A 27,069-nucleotide genomic window follows, 5' to 3' on the forward strand; every position below is an offset into this window, starting at 1 on the left:
ATGGGAAAGTGGCAACTGTTGTTTTATTGCTGCGTCAACCATTTCCTGGGAGGCAGCCCTCACGTTTGGTTTCTTCTGTAGGCTTATTTTGAAGTCTCAACAACATCTCCCTTTGATCTGACCAGCCAGTCGATATTCAGGGCGTGCCAGGCATTTATCTCCGAGCACAGTATGAAAGGGGACGTGGTGGCTTTCGAACTCACTGGTTCAAAACCTGATTAATTCGGAACAGTTGCAAGTCTGTAAGCGAGCACTGGGTCCCGTGCGGCACACTGAGGGCCGCGCGAGACAAGGAAGCCAGTGAATGCTCAGACGCGCCTTGGCCCCCTCTTCTGTGCCAGGCATGTTCGCACGCCGGCCATTCCAGACGAACCACGTTTTAAGTGCTGGCCGTTTTCACGTCTGTTATCGGTTAGCAGATGAAGGGGTCTGTGTGGTCCCTGAGCCATAGCTTCACGGTGGAAGGTAAACTGGGTTGTTGTTGTATTGTTTTCCTCCCCATCACTTCTTGGAATTATGGAAAACCTGAAACACGTAAAGACAAGAAAATGAGCCTCATCACCCAGCTTATGGACGGTCCTGTTTTGTCTCTCCCTCCGATCCTGCCCCCCAATGCCTGCCTTGGATAATTTGAAGCCAATCCCAGACCGTTCTGTGATTTCATCTGTAATATTTCAGGACGTTTCTCCAAAAGATGGGGAGTGTGTAATAGTTCTGTGTAACCCGTAACTTAAAAATATCATGTGCAAAACGTAAAAATAATTTGTTCATATCTTCGAACACATAACCAACGTAAGCCGGTTCTTTCCGCCGCTCACTAGACCTCGGTCTCTCCCTTTCAACTTTCCTTCCCACGCAGTAGCTCTTTTCCTTGTAGTAAGTCATAGATAAGCTCAGGTGGCCTGTGGCCTAGGGAGAAATATCTTCTCTCAACCCAGCTACCACTTCTTATTCTTTCCCTGCCTTCTTGTTTTTGTCTTTGGTGCCATCCAATTCCTTTTTTTTTTTTTTTTTTTTTTTAGAGAGAGAGAGAGACAGAGACAGAGTGCAAGTGAGGGAGGGGCAGAAAGAGAGGGAGACACAGAATCGGAAGCAGGCTCCAGGCTCCGAGGCATCAGCACAGAGCCCAACGCGGGGCTCGAACTCACGGACCGTGAGATCGTGACCTGAGCTGAAGTCGGACGCTCAACCGACTGAGCCACCCAGGCGCCCCAGGGGCCGTCCAGTTTCTTAAAAGAACCCTCCATGTGTGCTGCCCCTGGACCCTTACCCCCTCGCACTGCCTCTCGCTCTCCTACAGCTCCGTTCTGTCCCCACCCCCGGGCCACTCCCTGTGCCATCCTCAGGGAAGCCAGTGTACCAAGTTCCAGGACTTCATGCAGCCGCCTTGGAAGCGTCGCCGTCCTTGAACCTACCACCTGCCTTGGCTCCCCAGGTCCCCTCTTGCCTCTGCCAGCGAGGGGCATTGGGATTATCTGTGCAAACACCATCAGCCCAGCCCTGCCTTCTGTGAGGATTTGGGGTCCCACCCCCCTGCTCTGGGCTCTACTCCCGCATTTGCCACTATTTGTTCAACATGCTCGTGCAGATTTTCCACTGACACCCCCAGACTGGACTCACTAGCTGTTGTGAGAATCCCCTTCTCCTCCTCTTGGTTTTTATGTCGTTCAGTGAAACGGCCTTCTCAGGGACGCAGTGGGGGCGCCTGGGTGGCTCAGTCGGCTGAGCGTCCGACTTCGACTCAGGTCATGATCTCGCAGTTCGTGGGTTCAAGCCATGTGTCAGGCTCTGTGCTGACAGCTCAGAGCCTGGAGCCTGCTTCGGGTTCTGCGTCTCCCTCTCTCTCTGCCCCTCCCCCACTCATGCTCTCTCTCTTTCTCTCAAAAATAAACATTAAGAAAAATTTTTTTAAGGAACCAAATAAAAAATCTATAGGCTTCTATTTGACGACCCTACTCCCTTCTCTTTGATGTTGTCCATCACCAAATGCTATTGGTTTTCCTCCACCGTAGGGGCATGGTTTTATGACGATCCAACCCATTTCTTTAACACGTGCTGTAGCTTGCTCTTGGTCACAGCAGCCTTATTGATGCACCAGTCCAAACGCGTATGGAGTCCTTGCATACATGCCAGAGAGCTTCGGACATCTACTTAGAAGGGAGTTAGCGATCTCAGCAGGCCAGAAACTCAGTATTTCAGACCAGGAACGTTTTCTTCCGAAGAAAACTTGGAGACCTGAACCATGGCCTTGAAAGGTTGAAAGGCCTGTTCTGCCAGCCCGTTTCTCACCCCTGGGGGTGGCATCACAGAATGTAAGGAGCCGAGAAGCTGAAGCCAAACTTTTCATCCCACGCGTGACTTGGGGGTTCGCTTCTAACTCTGACCTGTAATCGCCCCTCTGCACACCCGTCTTCTTCTCTTTCTCTTCAGGGCTCACTTTTGAACAGAGCACAAGGGTTCACTTGGAAGACAGGACACTGATTCAGAACTTGAAGAACGAAACCCGGAAGGACCAAAGGAGGCATTGCTCCCTCACGGACCATCCCTAGTTTGCCCGTCCCCTGAGGACATAGACTTTGTCTCTCAAGTAGAGCCCTGTGTCTCCCAATACACACACACACACACACACACACACTCACACACTCACTCCATAGACCTTTTCGTGTTGAGCTTCCTAGCCTTCCACGTCTGATCACGCATCCCTTCTCCAAAATATATCTTAAATACAGAAGAACAAGAAGTTGGGGAGTGCCCAGGGTTCATTAACTCAACAAATACTTACCGAACCAGCATGACGGGTCACCCCATCCTAGGCACTGTGGACACAACAGTGGGTGAGGCTCAGTTCCTGCTCCAGAGTTGCTTACGTCTAAAGGAGGAGCAGACATTCAGAGAGCAGGCAGCCGCCATATTGGAAAATGGTGATGGGAAGAAGGCAGCAAGGAGATTTTGGAGGAAGGGAGTGGGGAGACTTCCTGTTTGTTCGCCTTGCTCTTGTGCCCTTCCCTTGAGTTACGGCGCTGTGCGCTGACCCTCTGTGCTGTCGGCAGGGACTCTTCCGGGTGGCACCGTCTGCCTCCAAGTTGAAGAAGCTAAAAGCCGCCCTGGACTGCTGTGTGGTCGATGTGCAGGAGTACTCAGCAGACCCCCATGCAATTGCAGGTGGGCGCCCACCTCCCCGTAGCAAGGTGCTCCCTTGGGCTGTAGAGGCTCACGGGGAAGGGGTCAGTGTGGAGGGCATGTGGTCACGTGACACTTGAACCAGTGGCTCCCAACGTGCTTCCGATGTGTCCTCTCGGGGCTCGGTTTTAAGCCTGGTTGCTCGGGCCCCTTGAAGAAAGTTCTCCCCAACGTGCCAAGAGAAGACAAGGTGTTGGTGGGAAATAAAAGGGGGAAGCGAGCGTGATGGGAAGCCCAGGTCCCACCGCCATGCCAGAGCCTCCGATCCGTGCATGTGGGAAACCACATGAGGGTGAGGGAACCCATCCCCACATGTAACCCACATGGGTGATGCTGGCCCGTAGAACTTGTCTGTGCCGATGGCAAGTGGCTCCTAGCCGATGTTGTCTTTGTGTCCAGGAGCTTTGAAATCTTACCTCCGAGAGTTGCCAGAACCTCTTATGACCTTTGAACTCTATGACGAGTGGATTCAGGCTTCCAAGTGAGTACGCCACATTTTTGGAGTGTGCTGCTGGTTGGAGTTGATTTAAGTATCTGCTGAAATTATGAAAGCCTCTGTATGCCTTACGAAAGCTTATTAGCCTGTGATCTTACGACTCCACTTCTTGGTATATAGCGTGGAGAGATGCCCGAATATGTGCCCAAAGAGGCATGAACAAGGATGCCAACGACAGTGTTATTTGGGATAACGAAAGCCTAGAAGTTAGTAAAGCCTCATTGGTGGGGAATGTGGGGCATGGCCAAATAAATTATGGTGTATCTGCACTGTTAACATACTCCGCAGTGCTTAAAAGCTCTGTTCGAGCTACTGCTAGCATGAAAAGACAGGAAGACCTACTCTTCAGTGAAATAAAACAAGTTAACGAGGACACGTATGATGTTCTGTTTTAACAAGGAAAAAAAGCACAACATACTCAAAGCCGTTCAGTTTTAGGAGTGCTCCTCCATATAAGTGTAAATGCATAGAAGGTTCTGGATTGTAGTGCTTCCTTCTGGAGAGAAGAGTACAAAGGAGTGGTCACAGAGCCTTGACTCTTACTTATAATCGTTACATCTATATTAACAACAGCTCATTAATAGCTAATATACGGGTGCCTCAGAGGATCAGTTGATTCAGCGTCCAACTCTTGATTCGGGCTCAGGTCATGATCTCACAGTTTGTGGGATTGAGCCCCACATGGGGCTCCACCCTGACAGCACAGAGCCTGCTTGGGATTCTCTCTCCTTCTCTCACTCTGTCCCACCCCCAATAATAAACAAATAAACTTAAAAAAAAATGCTAATATAAAAACATGATCTCTGGTCAGTGGGCTGGCCTCTGCTGGGTGCTTGAGGAAGGGACATGATTTCTAGAACTCTCTAGTTGTGGGTTAAGTCTCAAAGCACAGCCAGCTTAGCCTGTCGGAAGGGTCACTGGAGTATGTTTATGCTTCCTTGGGCCCTGAAAAAAAAAAAACCCACTGGCCGAGAGGTGAAGCCAGGCTCATCTGTGTGGTGTTCTAGAAGGCTGGCTCCAATCAAGTTTCAGAGCACCACGGTTTTGTTTTTTGTTGTGTTTTTTTTTTTTTTTCAAGGTGGAGTAGAGACTGTGTATCAGAAAAGCCTGGCTGAGTATCTGGCATGTGTAAACATCTCGCCGTGGAGAGTGGGCGTGAGTTCCGTGACCGTATTAATCACGAGCCATATCTCTGTCCCGTGTTTACGAGGGGCTCGCTGCTGTTATAAGCTCACGATACGCTTTTAACTTATTTGTCACAGTAACCCTTCGAAAGCGGGTTGTGCTGTTCTCCCCAGCTGATGGAGGAGGAAGTCGAGTACAAGAACAGGTGTATGACGTATGAGGGCAGGTTCCCTGGCATCTAATAAATGGTGGAATGGGATCCGGTTCAGGAACCCAAGTGCTCATCTCCGGCACTGGCCGCCTCTCTGGGGCCACCCCATGGTCTTAGGGATGAAGATAAGCGAGGCTGTATCCTTCGATGGAAACTGGCCCTTCTGTTTCCTGACTGTACGTGTGATCTTGATGACATATGAGCTAGAGAAGGGAGGCAGCCAGGCCTTCAGGTTCTAGCCAGGTCTTGGCACCGTCTGCCCTCTCCCCTCAGACGCTGAACTGAGAGCTTGAGACGAACCAGACGCTCTGTGGAGCGCTTTGTACAGATGCTCCTTTAAACCACTCATGCCAACTCCGGACAGAAAGTACTCCCATGAGCCCATTTTACAGATTAGGAAAAGTGAGGCCGCATAGAGATTCAGTAATGGGCACCAGATTGCGGGCAGGGTGGAGCTGGGTCTTTAACGGCCTCCCTGCACACGACCCTCTTCGTCCAGCCTTTGGTCAGCTTGCGACCAAACATGATCTGTTAACCTTTCCGTTTCTAAATGAGACATTTGGTCTTCAGTTTCCTAGTAGAAGTGCGTTTTGGAGAATGCTTACCTCTTCCTCAGCCTGAAATGAGGGAAAACCATTTTTCTTGCCTCGGTCACGATCTGTGGGAGGACCTCCCTGCCTTGGGCCCCAGGCCAAGGGGTCAAAGCTGGGCCCTCACCCTGCTGACATTTTCCCTTTTAATTTTTTTGGAGAAAAGATTCTTTGAGCAGAAAGGCCTTCCTCACCATGTAAACCTTGATGTAGATTTTCAGGAGAAGCATATACAAACTGTAGTCCTAGAAGCAATTTCTTTTAATTCTCAGAGGGCTTATAAATAAAGTAAAATAAAATAAAATATAAAGTAAAATAGGATAAAGTAAAATAAAATACAGTAAGAATACCTATCTATCAAGGGAGAGAGAGGGAATCTCAAGCAGGCTCCACACTGTCAGCACAGAGCCCGACACGGAGCTCGAACTCACGAACCGCGAGATCACGTCCTGAGACAAAGTTGGACGCTTATCCGACTGAGCCACCCAGGTGCCCCGATAGTTGGTTTCTTATACCCACATAGTATGATGACTGGTTAATATGATTGCCAGTGAGATATCATTGCTTCAAGCTCAACCAGTGGCTTTCCCATTTATTTCCCAGTATTCAGGAGCAAGACAAGAGGCTTCAGGCGCTGTGGAATGCTTGTGAAAAATTGCCCAAGGCCAATCACAACAACATCCGGTAAGTGGATGGATCCTGGAGACACGGGATCGGAGTTATTGAGGCCACAGACACTTGGCTTCCCGGCTAATGGTCATGGTAACTAGCATGCACAGCCTTGTATGGGGTGCCAGGCACGGTTAATGCACAGGCTCTCTTTCCACCCTCAAGCAACCCTGCCATTTTGCAAATGAAGACACAGAATGAAGGGCACTCTATGTTTGGCGGCCAGTGGCTCAGGCAGTTCAGTTCTTTGATTTGCAAGAAGCAAAGCTTAACGGAACCTATTTTAAGATCTTGTGGTTGCAACAACATGGAGGGAACTAGAGGGTATTATGCTAAGCGAAATTAGCCAGTCAGAGAAAGAGAAACATCATAGGACTTCACTCATATGTGGAATTTAAGACACAAAACAGATGAACATAAGGGAAGGGGAGCAAAAATAATATAAAAAACAGGGAGGGGGACAAACCATAAGAGACTCTTAAATACAGAGAACAAACTGAGGGTTGCTGGTGGGGCATTGGGTGGGGGGAGGGGCTAAGCGGGGGAGGGGCATTAAGGAGGGCACTTGTGATGAGCACTGGGTGTGACATGTAGGGGATGAATCATTGGATTCTACTCCTGAAATCATGATTGCGCTACATGCTAACTAACTTTGGTGTAAATTAAACACTTCAAAAAATTTAAAAAGGGGCGCCTGGGTGGCTCGGTTGAGCGTCCAACTTCAGCTCAGGTTGTGATCTCACCGCTCGTGGGTTCGAGCCCCCCATCAGGCTCTGTGCTGACCCCTCAGAGCCTGGAGCCTGCTTCAGATTCTGTGTCTCCCTCTCTGCCCCTCCCGCTCTCTCTCTCTCTCGCTCTCTCTCTCTCTCTCTCTCTCTCAAAAATAAATACACATTTAAAAAAAAAAAAAAGCCAAGAGCACACTTTATACACTGTATGTTAGCCAATTTGACAATAAATTATATTAAAAATAATTTTTTAATTAAAAAAAAAGATCTTGTGGGTTTGTCGCAAAGGTAGGTGTTCAGGTGCACCTGTGGGAAGCTGACCAAACGTGGAGCTGGTTGGCAGACGTGTCCTTGAACTGGTCTGCACGGAGATGGAGACCAGAGAATGTCCTCTGGTGATCTGGCACTTAGCTATTTTCCACACGTCTCTCACTGTTGCTTCGCCTCGATTTCACTTGCCGCCGCTCTGCGGATCTTTTCTGCACCTTCACACTCTCTGCTTCCTTATCCCTTTGGCTTGCCAGCAACTTCTCCTGGCCCTGTCACCTCTCCTCAGTGCTTCCCCAGATGCAGATTTTCAGCGTCAGTGCCTGTCTCCATCTGCCTGAGTATTTCCGCCTTCCTGTTAAAAATCCCAAGAGCCGATGGAGTGGCGGACCCTTAAAAAAATTAAACATAGAGTTACCATATGATCCAACAGTTCCACGTCTGGGTATATCTGTATGTGCCCGATGGATTATTCGAAAGCTGGGACTCGTTGCTCGCACAGTAATGTTCGTGACAGCGTTATCCATAATGGCCAAGAGGTGAAATCAGCCCAAATGTCCGTCGATGGGTAACGGAAACAGAATATACATGTAATGCAATATTCAGCCTTTTTAGGAAGGGGATTCTGACACGTGCTACTACATGGATAAACCTTGAGAACCTCGTGCTAAATGAAAGAAGCCAGACGCAAAAGGACCGATACTGTGTGATTCCACATGTATGTGGTACCTGGAGCCATCACGTTCACGGGGACAGAAAGCAAAGGGGTGTTTGCCAGGGCCTGGGGGAGGGGGACAGGAGCCGGGACGTTAGTGTTCAATGGGGACAGAGTTTCTATTCTGGAAGCCGCAAAAGATCTGGCGGATGGTGGTGATGGTCGCTTCCCAGTGCAAAAGTACTTAACACTTGAAAATGATCAAGGTGGTAATTTTTTATGTATATTTTACAACAAGCACGGGGCGCCTGGGTGGCTCGGTTGAGCGTCTGACTCTTGATTTTGGCTCAGCTCATGATCTCACGGTTCATGGGATCGAGCCCCATGTTGGGCTCAACACTGACAGCACAGAGCCTGCTTGGGATTCTCTCTCTCCCTCTCTCTCTCTGCCCCTCCCCTGCTCACATGTGCCTGCCCTCCCTCCCTCCCTCCCTCCCTCCATCTCTCTCTCTCTCTCAAAATAAGTAAGTAAACATTAACAAAAAAATCCCAAGAGCAATCTAACGTATGGCTCCTTCAATAGTTCCTTGAGATAGAAGTCCTATACTGTTGTGTCCTCTTGGTGGGTACAGTGTCGTGGTTGTTGGTGTGTTTGTAGAGTCCCACAACTATCACCCCTAGTTTTTAGACCATCTCATTCGCCACCATTAGCAGCCACTGTTCCTGTTAGCAGCCACTCCCCATCTCCCCCAACCCAGCCCCCGGCAAACGCTTATCTGCCTTCTCTGTCTCTGCGGAGGTACCTCTCTGGGAACTTCCTCTAGGTGGGCTTACACAACATGCACAACATGCGGTCTTTCGTGTCTGGCTTTTTTCACGAGCATCGTGTCCTCAAGGTTCATCCATGTGGTAGCGTGTGTCGGTATTCTGTTCCTTTTCGTGGGTGAATAGTATTCCATTGTACGGACAGACCACATTTCATTCATCCGGTCCTCCCTTGCTGGACATTTGGGTGGTCTCCACTTCTTAGCTGACTTAATACTGTGCACAAATGCGTATGTGTGGGTGTAGTTCTCTTGGGTACATCTCTAGGAGTGAGTGCCTGGCTCGTGTGCTAGCTCTGTGTTTAACTTCTTTTTTTTTTAATTTTTTTTTTAATGTTTTTTATTTATTTTGAGACAGAGCATGAGCAGGGGAGGGGCAGAGAGAGGGAGACACAGAATCCGAAGCAGGCTCCGGGCTCTGAGCCATCAGCACAGAGCCTGAGGCAGGGCTCGAACCCGCCAACCGTGAGATCGTGACCTGAGCCGAAGTCGGACGTTCAACCAGCTGAGCCACCCAGGCGCCCCTATGTTTAATTTCTTTTTCCATTAGCTCTGAAAGCCCCCCTGAGGTTAACCCCACCCCTAGCATGTGGAGGTCCCTGCCGGTGACACCTGGACATTTTGCTTCTCACCTCTGCACACGGGGAGGGTGGCAGGCGACTGAGGTTTGAAGAACAAGAGGGACTTTAGGTCACTAGATAACAGAGTCAAAAGGAAAGATGGGGAATTTCTCTGGCCAGGGTTAGGTGATGTAGATGTTGACAGGTAGCCGCGTCCTGGTATATGAGTCTGTCTGTCTGTAAAGTATTCTCGTGTCCTCTTCCATGATGTGTCTTCATTATAAGGCGGGGTGTACGATCTGGCTGTCGGTAAGATGGGCTGTGGGGGAGAGAAGTGTCTGCCCTGTGCTGGGGGAACACGGCTGGGGCTGAGCCCTGGTTCAACCTGGCCCTTGTGACTCCCTTTCAGATACTTGATCAAATTTTTATCCAAGCTATCAGAATATCAAGATGTGAACAAGATGACTCCCAGCAACATGGCAATTGTGTTAGGCCCCAACTTGCTGTGGCCGCAAGCAGAAGGGTGAGTATAGGGCAGAACACGCGAATGGGTAAGGTACGGGGCGGGTGGCAGAGGGCACGACCGGGGCCCCCAGCATATCATCGGCCTCATTTATTTGCCAAGTTCTATTTCTCTCTTGGCCTGCTCAGGTTTCAGACTCAGGAGGAGACCCAGAATTCTGTAGCTCCTTCTCCATGATGGTCTCAGAGCTACGGGTCTGCGGTGAGGGTCTTTGAGCTAATCTGAGTCAGCCCCAGGCCAGGCAAGCTGTTCCAGGCCTTCCTGACTCTCTCCGAAGAGCGTGCATCCCCAGCATCTGGAACCGGGGGATAGAGGGCCGTCTCCTAAAAGAGAACAGAGTTGGAAAGCAGACAGTTTTATGTATATTATCCATTGATGTGTCTCCTGTAAGGAGGCCTTTTGTGGTTACCCCTTTCTGAGGAAGGGAAGGAGAGGCTCAGAAAGGTCAAGTGCCCTTGCAAAGAGAAAGCCTACCCTTAGACCTAGGTCTGCAGGCTTCCGGCCCTGGGCTGTGGGGCCAGACGTGCCCCCCCGCCCCGGCCAGTGACCCAGCCCTGCCCACCCCTCTGCTCTGCGCTGGCAGGAACATCACGGAGATGATGACCACGGTTTCACTGCAGATTGTCGGGATTGTCGAACCCATCATCCAGCATGCAGACTGGTTCTTCCCTGGAGGTATGTGGCGGCATTGAGGTGTGGGGGTGGGGAAGAACCAGTGTTACTGTGGATGCAAGACTTTATTCTTAAGTTTATTTTTAATTATTTTGTGAGAGAGGTAGTGAGCAGGGGAGGGGGTGGAGAGAGACACGGAATCCCAAGCAGGCTCCACACCGTCAGCACAGAGCCCGACGTGGGCCTCAGATTCACCAACCGTGAGGTCACAACCTGAGCCAAAATCAAACGTCAGACGCTCAACCAACTGAGCCACCTAGGCACCCCTCGAAACTTTTGAAACCAAAAGTGTTTGTTATTAATCCTCCTACACAAACGCGTGCACGCACGCACACACACACACACACACACTCAAGTAGGGTGTGGACAGTCACGTCAGTGTCTTACTGTCTAATCCTTGGCTAAGTGACAGTTGCTGTCCATTGCCTGCACTAACCGTGTCTGTGGATTTTACTGGTCTCACATCCACATCGTGGTGTCTTTACATCTGTGAATTATGAAATGCTGGAGCAGAAAGGAAAGCGAGATCGCCTGCTTTTATAGATGCCGCATAGATCTGAGATGCGCATGAATTTTTATCCAGGGCTCGGCGATCCCCTGGGTGCCATCTTTTTGTTACTCCTTTTGTGTGTCCTTTGAGTTGCCCTCAAAATGTAAAGGTGAGGCTCAAAGGCAATCAGGTTCTTTTTTGGATCCGGTTCAAAATTAGGCTGTAAAGGTGGCTCCCTCGGATGATGCTTCATAAATGTTCAAAAAGCAGCATAGCAGAAGGGGATAACTCTGAAGGTAACAGCTTTCGGGAGAGAGCAGTTGTTGTACTAATTTCACTGTTTTCAAAAGAAAAAAAAAGAGCACTGTACCCTGTGTTTAGTAAACATTAAGGATGTGCTTTTGGCTATGCTACAGTAAACTGTTTACCTCCTGTGAGGATAGAATGTTAATAATTCTGTGTTCTGTCCATCAGCAGTAATCACTCAGATGATCAACATCGAAGAAGTTTGATGGTGTTGACTTGGTTTTGTGTGTTTTGACCATGAAGGTTCTTAACTGCTAATGTCCTAAGAGTTCTGTCAATGACATCAAGTTGAGTGAGGGTGGGAAATCGACATAAAGAAAGAAGGGAATAGGAGTCTAAGGCATAACACTATAAGTTTGTGGATGAGTGGATTAATTTCTGTTGCAGATAGGAAATGGCGAGGGAACTTTGGGATATTTCTGATGTCACTTGATCACCAACACCACCTTAGTGACCTTAGTGAAATCTCTGCTTCCAGTCCTTCCTAATTTTTTCTCTTTGGTTTTCCAGAAAGACATCGTCATCACTAAAAATAACGATCTTTCCTCTTATTTCATTTTCTTGACTTATTCCATTGGCCAGCTTCTCCAACAGCATTAAGTAACAGTGGTGATTGTAGGCATTGTCCTTTTTCCTGATTTAATTAAGACTGCTCTGGTGTTTCACTTTTAACCATGAGGTTTGAAATGGATGATTTTGTCTTTTTCAGAAAGTACCCCAACTGTTCCTTGTTTAAGTTTGGGTTTGTTGTTTTTTTTTTAATCTTTTTTTACACTTATTTATTTTTGAGAGACAGAGAGAACACAAAGAAGGGAGGGGCAGAGTGAGAATAAGACACAGAATCCGAAGCAGGCTCCAGGCTCTGAGCCATCAGCACAGAGCCCGAGGCGGGGCTTGAACTCATGAACCGTGAGATCATGACCTGAGCCGAAGTCAGATGCTTAACTAACTGAGCTACCCAGGCGCCCCATGTTGTTTTTTAAATCACAAATAGAAATTGCTTTATTAAGTGCCCATCATATTAATGTGAGAGGTGAGCAGTTGTGTGCACCTGCTGATGTGATGAATCATGTTAAGATGAATTCATATCAACAGGTGACCTAACATTGAACCGCGGGACAAAGTTTTCTAGGGGTGAAGTGTAAATGAGAGCCCATCTCTGCTCCTATCTCTCCTGCCCAGGAAGGGTGTGACGGACCCATAGATCACGTACACCTATTTCTTTCTTCCCCCACAGAGATAGAGTTCAACATCACAGGGAATTATGGGAGTCCGGTACACGTGAACCACAACGCCAACTATAGCTCAATGCCCTCCCCAGACATGGACCCCACTGACCGTCGCCAGCCCGAGCAGATCCGCCGGCCCTCAGCGTCGCCACGGATAATATGATGCTGGAGTTTTACAAAAAGGATGGGTATGACTTAGTGTGCCTTTCTCAGCATTGGGGGTTGGAGCCGGGAGGGTCCGAGAGGTAACACGGAACCGGATTGCCAGGCAGGGCGCCCTCTCTGGCAGCAATTTAGGGGATTTGTAGCAATCAAGCTGTTGCCTCCTGCTTGAGGTTTTCCTCTGTGCTGTTTAGATTGGGTCCCTTGGCTCGCTTCCCTGGCTTTAGGGGCGAAGGTAAGTGCAACCTTCTGAAATGAGGGTTGTGATCGATACTCATTAGTTATCAAAAGAAGGAAAAAAAGTCGGCCAGCAAGGGGAATTAAAAGATGGGAACACGCTTTATATTTTGACTGCAAATTTATCAGCGTACGTCAGTTCTCAAATCCTAAACGGTTCCTCGTTGACGATGGCTCTTCTCACCTGCATTGTCCATCAACGTTCCTGCACGAACAACGCCTTGAACGCCCGCTTTTATGTTTCCAGCCTCAGTCTCTTTAAGACCGAGAGTAAAACCTACAACCTGACGCAATCTGTGTGTCACCTGTCAGTTTCTAAGACTTTTTCCCGTCTCTTATGATGGACGCCTATACCTCCTGATGCCACAGTCCCCGGGGGAGACTCATCAATGCCTTCCGCTTCACTTGCATAGGAATGACCCCCTCCACGCTGCTGTGAAATCAGTTTCCATAACGTGCAACTGCCTCCTAGGATCCCCAAAGCAAATAAAAGGGGCATAAACGTGTTTTCTAACAAGCACAGCTGATTCGCGGTGAGCGTCAGCCACGACCGCGAGGACCGCGCACGGCCGCAAGCCGGGGGCCTACGCGAAAATATGTCTCAGAGAAGGATTGGGTTGCATCGTTTGGTCCAGGGAGTCAGTCAAGTAAACTTCGGTTAAGAACAGAAAATTGCCGCCATGAAATCAAAGGCAGCAACTGCTCCTTTGAGCCGGACCGGGAGTGTAAAACGTTGGATGGGAATGACAGAAATTCAGATGACAGAAGCGTAGCAGTCACAACTTCCGTCTCCCCGACAGGTCACGAGGCAGCCAGAAAGGCCCGCTTGCTTGAAAGGCATCTGGCCTGAAGGGCTGCAGAGGGAAGGTTGGAAACCAGGAACTGTAGGGGTGCGTGCGTCTTACCACGTGCCCTTCTTGTTTTCAGAGCGGGGACCTAGACCTGTGTCGTGGGATTGACAGAGGCATGCTCAGAAGGGGCCAGGATCCCTGCTTACCTCCTTACCCACCAGACTCTTGCTGTGCATTGTGTCTTGTGTCTTGATTACCTGCTCTGTGTGGTTGGTTGTTCTCCAGCGAAGGGGGAAAGAAAGACTGGGAATTCTTAGACGCTGCAGGGAGTAGGAGAAATTCCTTAAATCTATTAAAAAAAAAAAAAAAAAAAAAAAAAAAAAGAGTGTACTTAGAATCTGATCTTTGCATTGTAAGAGAAAGTCAGAGAGACAGAGAAGAGACAGACAAGTGCATATTAGCAGGTGCCTCAGATTTTGTTTTTAATCTCAGGCGAAGCCACTGTTCCTTTGTGAAGTTCGTTGAGCCGAGGGGATATACCCCGGAGGGTGAATTCTGGACTTGGCTGGGTTCTGGAGAACTCCTTGGGTCCTAGTGTTTCTCCATCAGAGTTGTGGAGCTCTGTCCTCCCTGCCAGACCCTGACTGGTTCCAGGCACCCATGGAAAGCAATCCAGATGCCATCCATGGGAGAGTTACCACTATGGAATCTTGGGACAAAGTCCACTGGCCCCCAAAATACACAGGAAGTTGCAGAAGCTTGAATGATATTTTATTTATTTATTTTTCATGTTTTTTTTTTTTTTGAGTGAGAGACAGAGTGCAAGTGGGGGAGGGGCAGAGAGAGAGGGAGACACAGAATCTGAAGCAGGCTCCTGGCTCTGAGCTGCCAGCACAGAGCCTGATGTGGGGCTCGAACTCACGAACAGTGAGATCACGAGCTGAGCCGAAGTCTGGTGCTTAACCGACTGAGCCACCCAGGTGCCCCTTGAATGATGATATTTCAAGCCACTGCCTCAGCTCTGATGACATTCTGGCATTCGAGAACTTTGTAAATGAAATGCCCCTTCTGCATACAATTCTGACTGAAAGCCAGAAACTGGCACCGTCTACTTTTAGGGTATAGGGGATGCGCTATGCGAATTACTCTTGGCACCCTAAACAGATACATTTATGAATTGTAAAATTTGTATTGGGGCGCCTGGGTGGCTCAGTCGGTTAAGCATCCGACTTCAGCTCAGGTCATGATCTCGCAGTTCGTGGGTTTGAGCCTCACGTTGGGCTCTGTGCTGACAGCTCAGAGCCTGGAACCTGTTTCGCATTCTGTGTCTCCCGCGCTCTCTGCCCCTCCCCTGCTTGTGCTCTCTTTCTCTCAAAATAAATATTTTAAAAAATTGTATTAAACATCAAATTAAGCAGAGGGCTTCCCAGCTTAGGGTAATGGGGTACTGGCACAGGTGTTTTAAGGTTCAGTGGGTTTACAGATGATCAGATCTTAACTGGCTTTAACAGAACTAGAACCCCAAGGTTGTGAGTAAATGTTCCGGGGGAGAAGAAAGGAATTTACGTCAGTTGAGTCCCTGTGTTGTTTTAGTAATAGCGGGGAAATTCTCCACGTTCATCCCATTTCTGAGCTTCTAAAATCTATGAGACACTTATTTTCTTTCATTTATTTTAATGTTCATTTATTTTAAGAGAGAAAGTACACGAGCAGGGGAGGGACAAAGAGAGAGAATCCCAAGCAGGCTCTTTGCTGTCAGTGCAGAGCCTGACACGGGGCTCGAGCTCACAAACTGCGAGATCGTGACCTGAGCTAAAATCAAGAGTCGGACGCTTAACCAACGGAGCCACCCAGGCACCCCAAATCTATGAGACACATTTTAAAGTCTCCAAACTACCCCTTGAAACAGTGATAAACTAAAGCTCATTTTGTCAAAGCATTTTGGTGAAGTTAAAAAACAAAACCACCAATTGTATGTCAATAACGCCATTACTGAAAGAAAGAAAGAAAGAAAGAAAGAAAGAAAGAAAGAAAGAAAGAAAGAAAGAAAGAAAGAAAGAAAGAAAGAGGAAGGAAGGAAGGAAGGAAGGAAGGAAGGAAGGAAGGAAGGAAGGAAGGAAGGAAGGAAAGAAAGAAAGAAGAAAGAAAGAAAGAAAGAAAGAAAGAAAGAGAAGAAAGAAAGAAAGAAAGAAAGAAAGAAAGAAAGAAAAGAAAAAAAGAAAGAAAGAAGAGGAAGGAAGGAAGGAGAGGAAAGAAGGAAAGAAAAAGGAAGGAAAGAAAGAAAGAAGAAGGAAGGAAAGACAAAGAGAAGAAGAGAAGGAAGGAAGGAAGGAAGGAAGGAAGGAAGGAAGAAGGAAGGAAGGAAGGAAGGAAGAAAGAAAAGAAAGAAAAAGGAAGGAAGGAAAGAAAGAAAAGAAAAGGAAGGAAGAAAGAGAAAGAGAGAGAAAGAAAAAAAGAAAGAAAAGGAAAAAACTGGCCAATACTTAGAAGAAATGGTGAGTTCCCCTTCAGTGCCAGCAGTGTGTTTCTGCCTGATGGCTCTCTTTGTCCCAGACATTATTCAAGGTGGTTCACTCCCATCCAGCTCCAGGCTTTGGTCCTGATGCCTCTGATTCAGGATGACTTAGAAAACAGAGTGTCTTTAGTAAGACCTGGAGGCAGATTTACAAGCTCACATCAGCCTTTTTTCATTGTTCTGGTTGGCAGAATAATGACCCCCCCCCCCCCCAAAGATAGCAGGTCCTGAACCACGGAACCTGTAAATAATTGGGAAAAGCGTCTTTGCAGATGTGATTAAAATGAGGACCTTGAACTAAGGGATCACTCTGGATTATCAGGGCGGGCCCTCAGTGCAATCACATGTGTCCTAAAATGTGGAAGGAGATTTGACATAGGCACACGGAGAAGGCAAAATGCAGAAATGGAGCAGAGAGAGATCTAAAGATGTGGCCATGTGCTAAGAAGTGTATGCCACCAAATACTGGAAGAGCCAAGATGTAGCCTCTGTCCTGGAGCCTCTGGAGGGAGCACAGTCCTGCTGACACCTTGGCTTCGGCCCATTCCTACGGATCCTGGCCTCCTGGCCTCCAGAACTACGAAAGAATGGATGTCTGTCATTTCCCAGCTTTGTGGTACTTGTTACAGCAGCCACGGGGCCCTAACACATCCCTTCGCCGCAAATGCGTGCCGGACGCGTCATGGTGAAAATGGCGGCAGGTGCTTGGTTCTCCTCCCACTGGGGGGGTTTGAAATCTATCCACGCTCCTTTGGCAATGATTGGCGTCCATGACTTAACTAACAGAATGTGGTGGAAGAGATCTACCAGCACTTCAACAGGGTCGGAAAGAGCCCTGTTGATTGTGCCTGGGTCTCCCAAGCACCTCGCTCTTGGAACCCAAGTACCTCGCCGTGTGGGAGCCCAAGCAGCCACTCTTGGAGCCCAAGAGCTCTCCACTCTTCTCACTGGAGAGAAGTGAAACCCACCCCCCCCCCCACCCCGCCTTCATCCCCAGCTGAGCACTGAGCTGACAGCCAGTGCCCAGTAAGGGAATCGTCTCGGGAGTTGTCCTCGCCAAGCCAGACCATCTCGGCTAGTGCCGTGTAGAAAATACAAGCCGTACCTGCCAAACTCTGCCAAAGGTGTGGATTTGAGACCCAGATAAATAAGCTGGTTTGTTTCGAGGGTGGCTTCTTATGCAATAAAGATAAAACATGCTTTAAAAAAAGAATACTGCTGTTCTAAGGCCCAACCCCATTCCTCTAGGATGATTTACTGGCCTGGGCTGGGATTCAGGCATTGATGGTTTTTTTAAGGTGTCCTGGCTGATTCTAACATGCATCTAGGGCTGAGAACCACTGAATCACAGAAAGATTTTGCCATTCTGAATAAAGAACTTGGCAATGATACAATTGAAAAAAAAAATTTTTTAAGTTTACTTATTTAAGAGAGAGCACAAGAGGGGGAGGGAGGGAGGGAGAGAGAGAGAGAGAGAGAAGGAGAGCGAGAGAATCCCAAGCAGGCTCCATGCTGTGAGCACAGAGCCCTGACGCATGGCTCGAACTCACAAACCATGAGATCGTGACCAGAGCCAAAGTTGGATGCTTAACCGACTGAGCCACCATGCGCCCTGGTCCTATCAGATAGTTTATGTGAACCCTCCTGCCTAAAGAGTTGGCCAAGGTGTCTACACTCTCTTGCCCATTAGTCAGGAGGGGACCCAGGAGCCCTGAGCGCTTGTCAGATGCATGCATCGGCAGGGTCTGCACAAACTCACCTGGGATGGTCGAGAGGCCCGTGGACAGGCCAGAGGCAGGAAGAGAAGTGACATCAACAGCAGAGCCTCCCTGCTCGCTTACCTGATATGGCTATGGTCCTCCCCCTTTGTACTCCCCTCTGCCTCCGCTCCCAGCCCACTGCCTGTTATATACTTGAGAGACCTCACCGGTACCAACACGACCCATTCCGTACACACCGGGTTCCCTGCTGTCTGTTAACTGCCTTCTGGCTCTGGCTCACGCTCTCCTCACTTAACCCTGCCGGTGGCACATCTGTCCCGCTGCCTCTGCTCAGTTCTAGCCTCTTGGGTCCCAGTGGGACAGCAGTCTGTCCCCAGAAATCCCAGTGGCGTTGGCTCTTCCGACTCAGAAGACCAACATGTGGCTCCTCTTTCAAGTCTTAAAACCTGACGTGCCTGTCGCCATTTCACTTGTCCCACCGGCGGTCTGGTCGTCAGAGGTGTTCTATCAGCAGCCCACAAATCTATGAGGATCTTTCCACCAGAGCTCATGATCTCCTTTAGAGCTCAGCTTGGTGCGTGACACATCCTTAGCCTGTGTGTGACAGTCACTCTCTGATGGGTCTTGTCCCCACCCGCCTGGACCTTCATCGAGATGTCCAGCTCGGGATAGGCGTCTTGAATTGAGGAGGTCCAAGAGCAATGTGAATGGTGCTTTCTGGAATACTGGTTCCGCTGTTGTCGTATTGGCTGGGAGTCTGGGGTCTAATGGACTCCTAAAACACATGATTCAACACACGGAGACCAGTTGGTTTAGCGTGTGACCTCTTAGAGTCTGTCACGTGTCACAGATCTTCCTGAGGGCGCTGTGGCGTGCTTTGTTTCCCAAATTCATTTAAATCAAAGTCGGCGGTCGCGTGATAATCAGAGCTAGTGGTCCAAGGGCCTTGCTTCTGTAATTGCGGCTATCAGGTGTTCTATAGACCCTGAAGGGAGGATGAACAGCAAAGGCAGCGACCCAAAAGACGTGTCATGGATGTCTGTCTGGTGCGTTCACTTTATTTCCGATAGAACCTGAACCCTAATGCAGACGAGCTCACCTAGTCATCCTGGGTATCAGTGGGAAAGTTGACTCCTATTTTGGATTTGTACTGGCCAAATGGACCTTGGAGAGGTAAATTCTTGGCCCAGGCCCAGGCCAGAAATGTGGCCAGATGACTCCAGCCTTTATTTGTACTGGGGAGGTTACGAAACTTTGTTGTTAGGTATTTAAAAAAGGGATCATCCCTGGAGGGACTGGAAATTACCCAAGTCTGGCCTTCCCAGGTGCGTGTAGGCAAGGGTAAGTCTTTGGATTTTAGGTTCCTGTCACTCACCATGTGGTGACCCCCAAGGCCCCTGCCACTGCTTCCTGGCCCCCAAGTGTATCTTAAACATTCCTTGAACTTGAAAGTCTTCCGTGGATGCCTGGAGAGCCACCCAGATTCCCCAGGGCCTCCCGTCTGATGACAGACGCATTTCTTGTCTCCTCTCCCTTGGCCGGCTTTTACCCAATGCAACTGATCTTTAGAACAAAAATCAAAACCTTGCAGATCTCTATAGACTTAAAATACTTCAAAGCCATATATTAGTTAATACCTCCGGCTAGGATTGTCCCTGACTGGGGATTCACGAGCTGCGTGGCAGCTAGCTGTCCTGCAGAGGGGAAAAAAGCAAAAAGCAACAGCTAACCCATGACGATCTACCTATTCTTTTTTGTTTTTTTACTTTTTTTTAATGTTTATTTTTGAGAGAGCATGAGCAGGGGAAGGGCAGAGAGAGAGAGAGAGAGAGAGACCCAGAATTGGAAGCAGGCTCCAGGCTCTGAGCTGTTGACACAGAGCCCGACATGGGGCTTGAACCCACGAACCGTGAGATCATGACCCGAGCTGAGTCGGACGCTCAACCGACTGAGCCCCCCAGGCACCCCTGTAGATGTGTCCTTGCAGATGGATTTTCCATCTTTCAGACTTGGGTTGTTTCCTTCCCTCCCCCCACGGAGGCAGTTCTTTGTCTCTTCATTTTTAAGATTCTGGCTCTTAGGCTTTCCCTGCGTGGCCTACCAGGTTACAGGCTTTCAAACAAGAACATCACTTCCTTTCCTGCACCAAGGAGACATTTATAGGTCTGACCTTTCCATTCTCTCCGTCCACCCACCTTGTGGGAGAAGAAGAAGCCTTACATACTCTGAACATGCGGCATGTGAGCTTTGGGGTCAGACTCTCTCCAAGTTCAGATTCTGGTCCCGTGACCTTGGAGGTCACCTAATCTCTGACTGCCTCAGTTTCTTGATACGCAATGATAGTAGGCACCCACCTGAGAGTTGCTTTGAGCATTAAATAAAATTTGGCTTATGAAGTGTTTAGAGCAATCCTCCGTACATGGTCAGCATTAGCTGCTTTTAGTACACAGACTGGAATTTTGAGTGACGTCGTGCCGTTTTTAAGATAGCGACGTGCGTCCATGAGGTACTCTGACCAACCCCTTCCTTTCCACTCACTGGGTGGGTGGTGTTCCATCTCACTGAGAACACCTGAAATGGTTTTTTGGCTCCACCCGCTGTGGGCATTCGGGCTGGTTCCGCAAGAGAAAATGCACTAAAGCCAAAATGGACTGGCCGAGGACCGAGGAAGGTTGCCGGACGTCCCCCCCACCCCCCCGCCCGGGACGTGGAAGGCCTCTGTGGGGCGGAGTGTTGTGGCCATTTCTGCCCGAGTCCCCTGCTGCCCGTCACAGGTTTTGCTTCCCAAAGAACCCTTCAGCCAAGACGACCCCTCTTCTTCCCTTCTTTCCTGCCCTGACGACCCGGGCTAGGCAGTAAGACTTAGGGAGGTGAGGATCCCCTCTTTATTTTTCTATTCCTGATGCCTACAGTCATCCAAGGAGGCTTTCAGCATCCCGCCCTCTGATGCCCACACGGGCCCACCTCACCAGGTTCCTGGAAGACTCCAGAGCCTGGGGGAAAGGGACTGTATTCCTTGTTTGTTCCTCTTACGCCTACCAGAGAACCCCCCACCCTGATCTTTGGTGTTTTGTTAGGAGGGGGAAACGATCTCATGGCAGATCCTGTGGACTCGGGTGACGTGACCCAGATGGGGTCTTCATGGTATCTCCATCTCCTCCTGGCCGGATTCACTGTCTTTACTTCATTCTCTGTGAAGATTAAGAAAGAAAAGGCTGTACTTGGCACCTGCAAGGACAGAGCATCATCATTGTCAAGGCTACCGCTAGTTGGTTTCTTAGTAGCTGCTCTGTGGTTTGTACACACTGTCCTGCTTGTTCTTGACGACCCTGAGGAGGAGGGGGGAGGGTCATTATCACTCCCATTTTACAGAGAATGAGCAGAGGACGTGACACGTTCAGTAACTCACCCATATCACACGGTAATGAGAAAAGCTGGGATTCAAACCCCAAAGCCCGTTGCACTTGGTAAACCAGATCACCAGGGAGCCTGGTATGGGAGGTTGCCGTTGCTGGAAGATGTCCCTGGAAATAGAAGGCATCCCCCAGGAGCCCTGATCCTGAAGCCCATGCCCCGCCCTGCTGCACCCCCTCCCCTAAATTGGAAAGATCTTTTTTTTTTTTTTAATGTTTGTTTTTGAGAGAGAGACAGAGCATGAGCAGGGGAGGGGCAGAGAGAGAGGGAGACAGAATCCAAAGCAGGCTCCAGGCTCTGTTGCTGACAGCTCGACGCGGGACTCGAACCCACAAACCTTGAGATCGTGACTTGAGCTGAAGTCACCCATTTAACTGAGCCACCCACGGGCCCCTGGAAAGATCCTTCTAAGTAAAAGAGCACTGGGTAAAGCAGATGGGGTGAGATGGACAGACGGACATCCTTAGCCCCCCCCCCCGTTGGTCGCTGTGGCAACCATCCTGCCTGTGTGTCACCCTCACCTACCACCACAGCTAAGCCCTGTCATTTCCCTTCCTCTGCTGAGACTAAGCCTTTTGCCCTTTTCATCCTGATAATTTCTGGAGCCTAATGATTCTCCCCTGCAGTCCCCTTTAAACACCAGGGTATGTAGCTGGACCTTGTCCTAGAGTTTCGAGTGGCCTCCAGGAGCGATTCTGGAGCTCCTGGAGAAGGTGCTTATTTATTGGGGGGGGGGGGGGGGTGTTCCTCAGACCCAATATGACTTGAAAGCTAGTAGGTCCTGGAAAGAGACCCAGGCATCCAGCCCCCTAATCCCCCAGGTGCCCTCCACGGGAGGTGAGAAATAGTAACCGTGACACGGGATGCGAAAAGACCTCCGGGGATCTTATGGAGGGACGAGTGTCAGGAAGCTGTCCCCATCCTGTGTGTGCTCTGCTTTTACTGACCCTGCTCCATCCTGAGACACGTTTCCTTCAAGGAACCTAAATCCTACCTGCAGCAACCAGTCTAGGAACTTGAGCCTTTTGTTTGTTTGTTTGATGTTGGTGCTCGTGTCTAAAAGCCCTTTCGGGGTGGACAGAATTCACAGTAATAGGTCTGTGCTTCTGACCGGGCTGGGTCAGAGTAAGCACGAGATCACCCCCATACCCACACCCCACTGTGCAGATACACGGCAGACACGGAGGCTGGGAGGTTTTCTCGTCACACAAATGTTTGCGTCTCCCTGGTACTGGAAATAATCAGGTCTTGGCTTAGACGGCGAAAGTCTTGACTTCACACCACGGTACCAGTTACCTCCTAGAGCGACGGAAAGAACTTACAGCCTTCTAAAACTTTTTTTTCTTTTAACGTTTATTTATTTGGGGGGAGAGAGAGAAAAAGCGTGAGTGGGGGAGGGGCAGAGAGATAGGAAGAGAAAGAATCCCAAGCAGGCTCTGAGCTGTCTGCGCAGAGCCCAATGGAGGCTCAACTCACGAACAGTGAGATCATGACCTGAGCCAAAATCAAGAGTCAGACGCTTAACCGACCGAGCCACCCAGGCGCCCCAGAATGAATAGCCTTCTAAATCATGTAACTTGGAAGCCGGCAGATGGCAATTTCCACCGATTTCTTTCTTCTCCCTTATGACACCCTCTCCCCACAACCCGCACTCCTACCCACACCGATATCAGCCCTCCAGATTCTCTCTCTATTCACCTGTGAGCTTGGTAGGATACAACCTTGGCCCAATCAGAAGAGTCGCTCGAACTAGAGAGGGCAAGTCAATTGAAACCATTTCACGGTACCATAAAGGCCCCACTCTCAGACCCTGACCCCGGCAACCTGTGTGTCCAAAGGAAGGCATAGGTTTTTTGACACTAATATATGTATGTTTCTGTCCCTGCAGCCTTAGGAAAATCCAAAGGTACGGTATTCGCGGGTAGCCATGAGGTCACGTTCAGTCTCTGAAAACAAAGCAAGCCATGCCTTAGTGAGCTCTGCGAGAGGGTGAATGTGCCATGTTTGGGTGCTTGGCCCGCTTTAATGGAAGCTGTGGCTCGGTGGTTAAAAGCGAATCAGAACCCGGAGTGACCAATAGGCACGATCAGCCCCTTCCGAGCGGCTGGGGCCTGAAGGGGTTGCAGCCGGGCCAGGGTCCTGGGGCCAGTGCGGGAGTCCGGACTCGGGCCTGTGCTCTAGGCCCCCAAGTGACAAAAGGAAGGACGGACGTTTAGATGTGTCCTGCTGGTCAGTGCCGTGTTCTAGTGCGATGCTGCTCCCTGCCCTTCTCATCTCCATCTCTCACTCGTGGGGGGGGTGGGGGGAGCGAGTGCCCCCCAGAGAGGCTGCATTCTGCTCTGGGGGACAGCTTTGGAGTCCACACGCAGATCTAAGGCCAGCTGGCTTTGGCAGAGGGTGGAAGCGCCGGGGCCGCTGGTGCGCGCGGCTGGGGGACCCCGGAGCCTCCGGCAGGGGGCGCGGCGGCGGCCCGGCCTCGCTTCCCCGGGGCGCCCAGGAGGGTCGCTAAGGCTTCGCTGCTGTTCTCCCAGCGGACGTGCTTGAATGTGTCCGCCGCGCGGGGGAGGGAGCCCCACCCCCGTCACGCGCGGCTGAGCGGCTGTCTTTGTGTCCCTCGCCAGCATGGGCGTGCGGGTCATGGACACGTCCTGGGTGGCCCGAAGAGGCTCCTCGGCCGGCAGGAAGGCGTCCTGCGCCCCGCCCACCATGCAGCCCCCCCGCGCCGCCCGCCGAGCTGGCTGCCGCGCCTCTGCCTTCGCCACTCCCGGAGCAGCCCCCGGACGGCCCCGCGGTGGCGGCGGCGGTGGCGGCCCCCTCGCTTTCGCCGTCGGGCTTGGGGCTCCAGCCCGGGGTGGAGCGCACCAGGTAAGCCGGGGGGGGGGGGGGGGGGGGGGCCGGGCTGGCTGCGCGCCTGCGCGGGGCGGGGGTCGCTGCACCTGCTCTGGGGGGCCCTCCGGCTGCTGTCACTTTCCCCGTGCCTGAGCCTTCGTGTTTGGCTTCTCGCGTCACGCCGGCACCTGCTGATTCCCGGCTCCGCGGATTTTCAGACCGAGCCCAGGCTTCCCAAGAATAGCACTCCCGGGGCGCCTGGGTGGCGCAGTCGGTTAAGCGTCCGACTTCAGCCAGGTCACGATCTCGCGGTCCGTGAGTTCGAGCCCCGCGTCAGGCTCTGGGCCGATGGCTCGGAGCCTGGAGCCTGTTTCCGATTCTGTGTCTCCCTCTCTCTCTGCCCCTCCCCCGTTCATGCTCTGTCTCTCTCTGTCCCAAAAATAAAATAAAAAATGTTGAAAAAAAAAAAAAATTAAAAAAAAAAAAAATTTAAAAAAAAAAAAAAAAAAGAATAGCACTCCCTCCCCCTCCCCCACTCCCTCCGCCAGCAGCCGGCTAAGGTGGCAGCTCTTAAAATCCGTGAGAGATGGAAGCTTCCCGCTCTCCTGTCCGCTTGCTTCCTGGGCTGTAAATACTTCCGGTTTCGAAATACGGAGTTTCAGGATTTCTCCCTTTCTCTCCTCTGCGCCGTTCTCACTGCCTAGTTTTCTGGGCGCAGATCCGGGAAGTTGGAGAGGAAGTCAGGTGGCCTCCCTGGGCCTGGTGGCCCGTGCAGCCTGCTGCCGGGTGGAGCTTCCATTCTTTCCAGGGGGGGAGAAAGCGGACCAGCTCAGGGCGCCGCCAGTGCAGTGAGCATTTATGGAGGACTGTGTCCATCCAAGGAGGAAACGTGTGATCGGTGCTCGTCAGGCAGTCCCGTCCCAGCGACGGCCACTCCGGGGTCACAGGGGAGAGAGACTTTGGCCCTTCCTCATCTGGCCCCTTCCTTGAAAGGGGTATCCTAGAAGTGGGAATGGCACAAGACTGCTTTGCTGGGTGTTTCCATGTGTTCTGGGGAAAAATCAGATGCATGGCTGCTGCTGCTGGAAAAATTTTGTCGGAGACTTCGGGAAGCCAAACTTTTATTTATTTTATTTTATTTTATTTTATTTTATTTTATTTTATTTCATTTTATTTGTTTTGAGAGAGGGAGAGAGAGAGAGCAACCAGGGGAAGAGCAGAGAGGGAAAAAGAATCCTAAGCAGGCTCTGCACTATCAGCATGGAGCCCGATGTGGGGCTCAAACCCACGAACCACGAGATCATGACCCAAGCTGAAACCGAGAGTCGGGCACTTAACCAACTGAGCCTGAACCAACACTTGGTGCTAAACGCCGTTTTGGTGTAGAAACAACATTTCTAGGAAATGCCCCTCAAAGGTGGATTCCCCAGCCTCTGAAGATGTCCCGGAATGTCACAGAGGGGTGGCCTTGAGAGTCACTCACGGGCAGGGGGACATTACCCGCTGGATCAGAGTAACCAAGAGGCCATTCTCCTCTCTCTACAGCCATACATCGTACCGCCCCTTTCTCTCGGGGTAACCAGCTGTCGCTTTCCTTTGGGCACCAGCGTTTCTGTTTGTCTCCTACCTCTCTTCTTCTCTCCCCCACATGGATTCTTTCCAGTACAGACGGGTGTTCCATTGGTGTTTTTGTTTTTGTTTTTGTTTTTGTTTTTTTCTGTGTTGTGGACATTTGCAGCTCAGATGATGTTGCCTCCAGTTGCCAGATTCCTGTTACGCACCACCCCCCCCCCCCCCGCCAGCTGCCTCCCCCAGGATGTCAGGCCCTTCCCTCCTCCCTCTGGCTTGCTCGAGCCTCTCCGTGCACCCCCCTCCCCAGCACGCCCCCCCCCAAACCTCCAGGCCTGGCGGCTCTCTCCAGCCAGGCTCAGCTTCGGCCTCCCGCTCATCTGCTTGGCATTAACTCTGACCCCAGACTCTGCTTCCCGCCCCCTTTGCGCCCCAGCTCGCTGAGTCCTGTGTCCCCAGAACTAACGTGTCCTTGAGCGGGCCCTTCCCTGCGCCTTCTCCATGTAGCGCTCCTAGTAACCAGCTTACACCCCACCTCTCCCCACCGGGTCAGCTGCACCTGTGCTGGAGAGAAACCAGCAAGGCTAGTAAGTAGGTAAAGACTTGTTTCGGGGCGGGGGGGGGGGGGGGGGTGCATCAGCTGGGCGGGGCAAAGACGTGTGAGCTGCTTGGTCCCTACATTCCATGGGCAGGTGTCTTACCAATCGTAAGGAAGAAGAGTCTGGAATCCCACAAGAAGCAGATTCTTTGCTGCTTTTGTGTTTTCTTTTACTGTTTTAACGGCGGTAGAGGTGGAAGGAAGGATGGATAGATACTTGGCCTGAATACCTGGGTGTCTGGTGACGTTGGGTCTGAGGAAGAAGAAAAGAGAGAGTCTCGCCTCACCCGAGTGAGCCAAGGGCGCTCGAGGGTTTCATTGTTTTTGTTAACAGCACAGAGAAAGGAGTTGCCCTTCCAGACCCTCTGGATGAAATGGCTTTTTTGGGGGGGCGGAGAGGGGACTTACCCACGTGTGGTTTGAAACTCCCCCCCGAGAAGGGGGAGAGTTTACCACGGCCTTGGACGTGGTGCTCCCTTCACTCCTTCACGCGAGGAAAACCAGTTGTACGTTGGCGTTTGCTCTCCCAGGCCCGGCCCCTGCCTCCCAGCCCTTCTCACCGAACCCTGGTGGGAAGGGGTGCCATATCTGTAGCTCTCATAGTTGGGGCCTCTAGATAGATTTAGGCTCTGTCTCTTGTCGTGGGGAAGAGGTGGCCAGGGTGAAGGACTGAGGTTCCCATCCCACACCCTCCCCGGGGGCATCAGA

The 27,069-nt window shown here is 50.6% G+C and overlaps 1 protein-coding gene across 1 annotated transcript in view; it reads left to right on the plus strand.

Annotated features, from left to right (window-relative positions):
- The window catches only part of ARHGAP44 (Rho GTPase activating protein 44), a 182,013-nt gene that overhangs the window by 145,979 nt on the left and 8,965 nt on the right, over positions 1–27,069 (plus strand). The window contains 10 exon segments of the mRNA XM_058704892.1: positions 3,051–3,162; positions 3,580–3,661; positions 6,206–6,286; positions 9,715–9,828; positions 10,412–10,503; positions 12,534–12,662; positions 12,665–12,713; positions 23,254–23,271; positions 23,987–24,077; positions 24,079–24,230. Of these exon segments, the coding sequence (XP_058560875.1) occupies positions 3,051–3,162; positions 3,580–3,661; positions 6,206–6,286; positions 9,715–9,828; positions 10,412–10,503; positions 12,534–12,662; positions 12,665–12,713; positions 23,254–23,271; positions 23,987–24,077; positions 24,079–24,230 (920 nt within the window).

Source organism: Neofelis nebulosa, chromosome 16, assembly GCF_028018385.1.
Source record: "Neofelis nebulosa isolate mNeoNeb1 chromosome 16, mNeoNeb1.pri, whole genome shotgun sequence".
Taxonomy (NCBI): domain Eukaryota; kingdom Metazoa; phylum Chordata; class Mammalia; order Carnivora; family Felidae; genus Neofelis; species Neofelis nebulosa.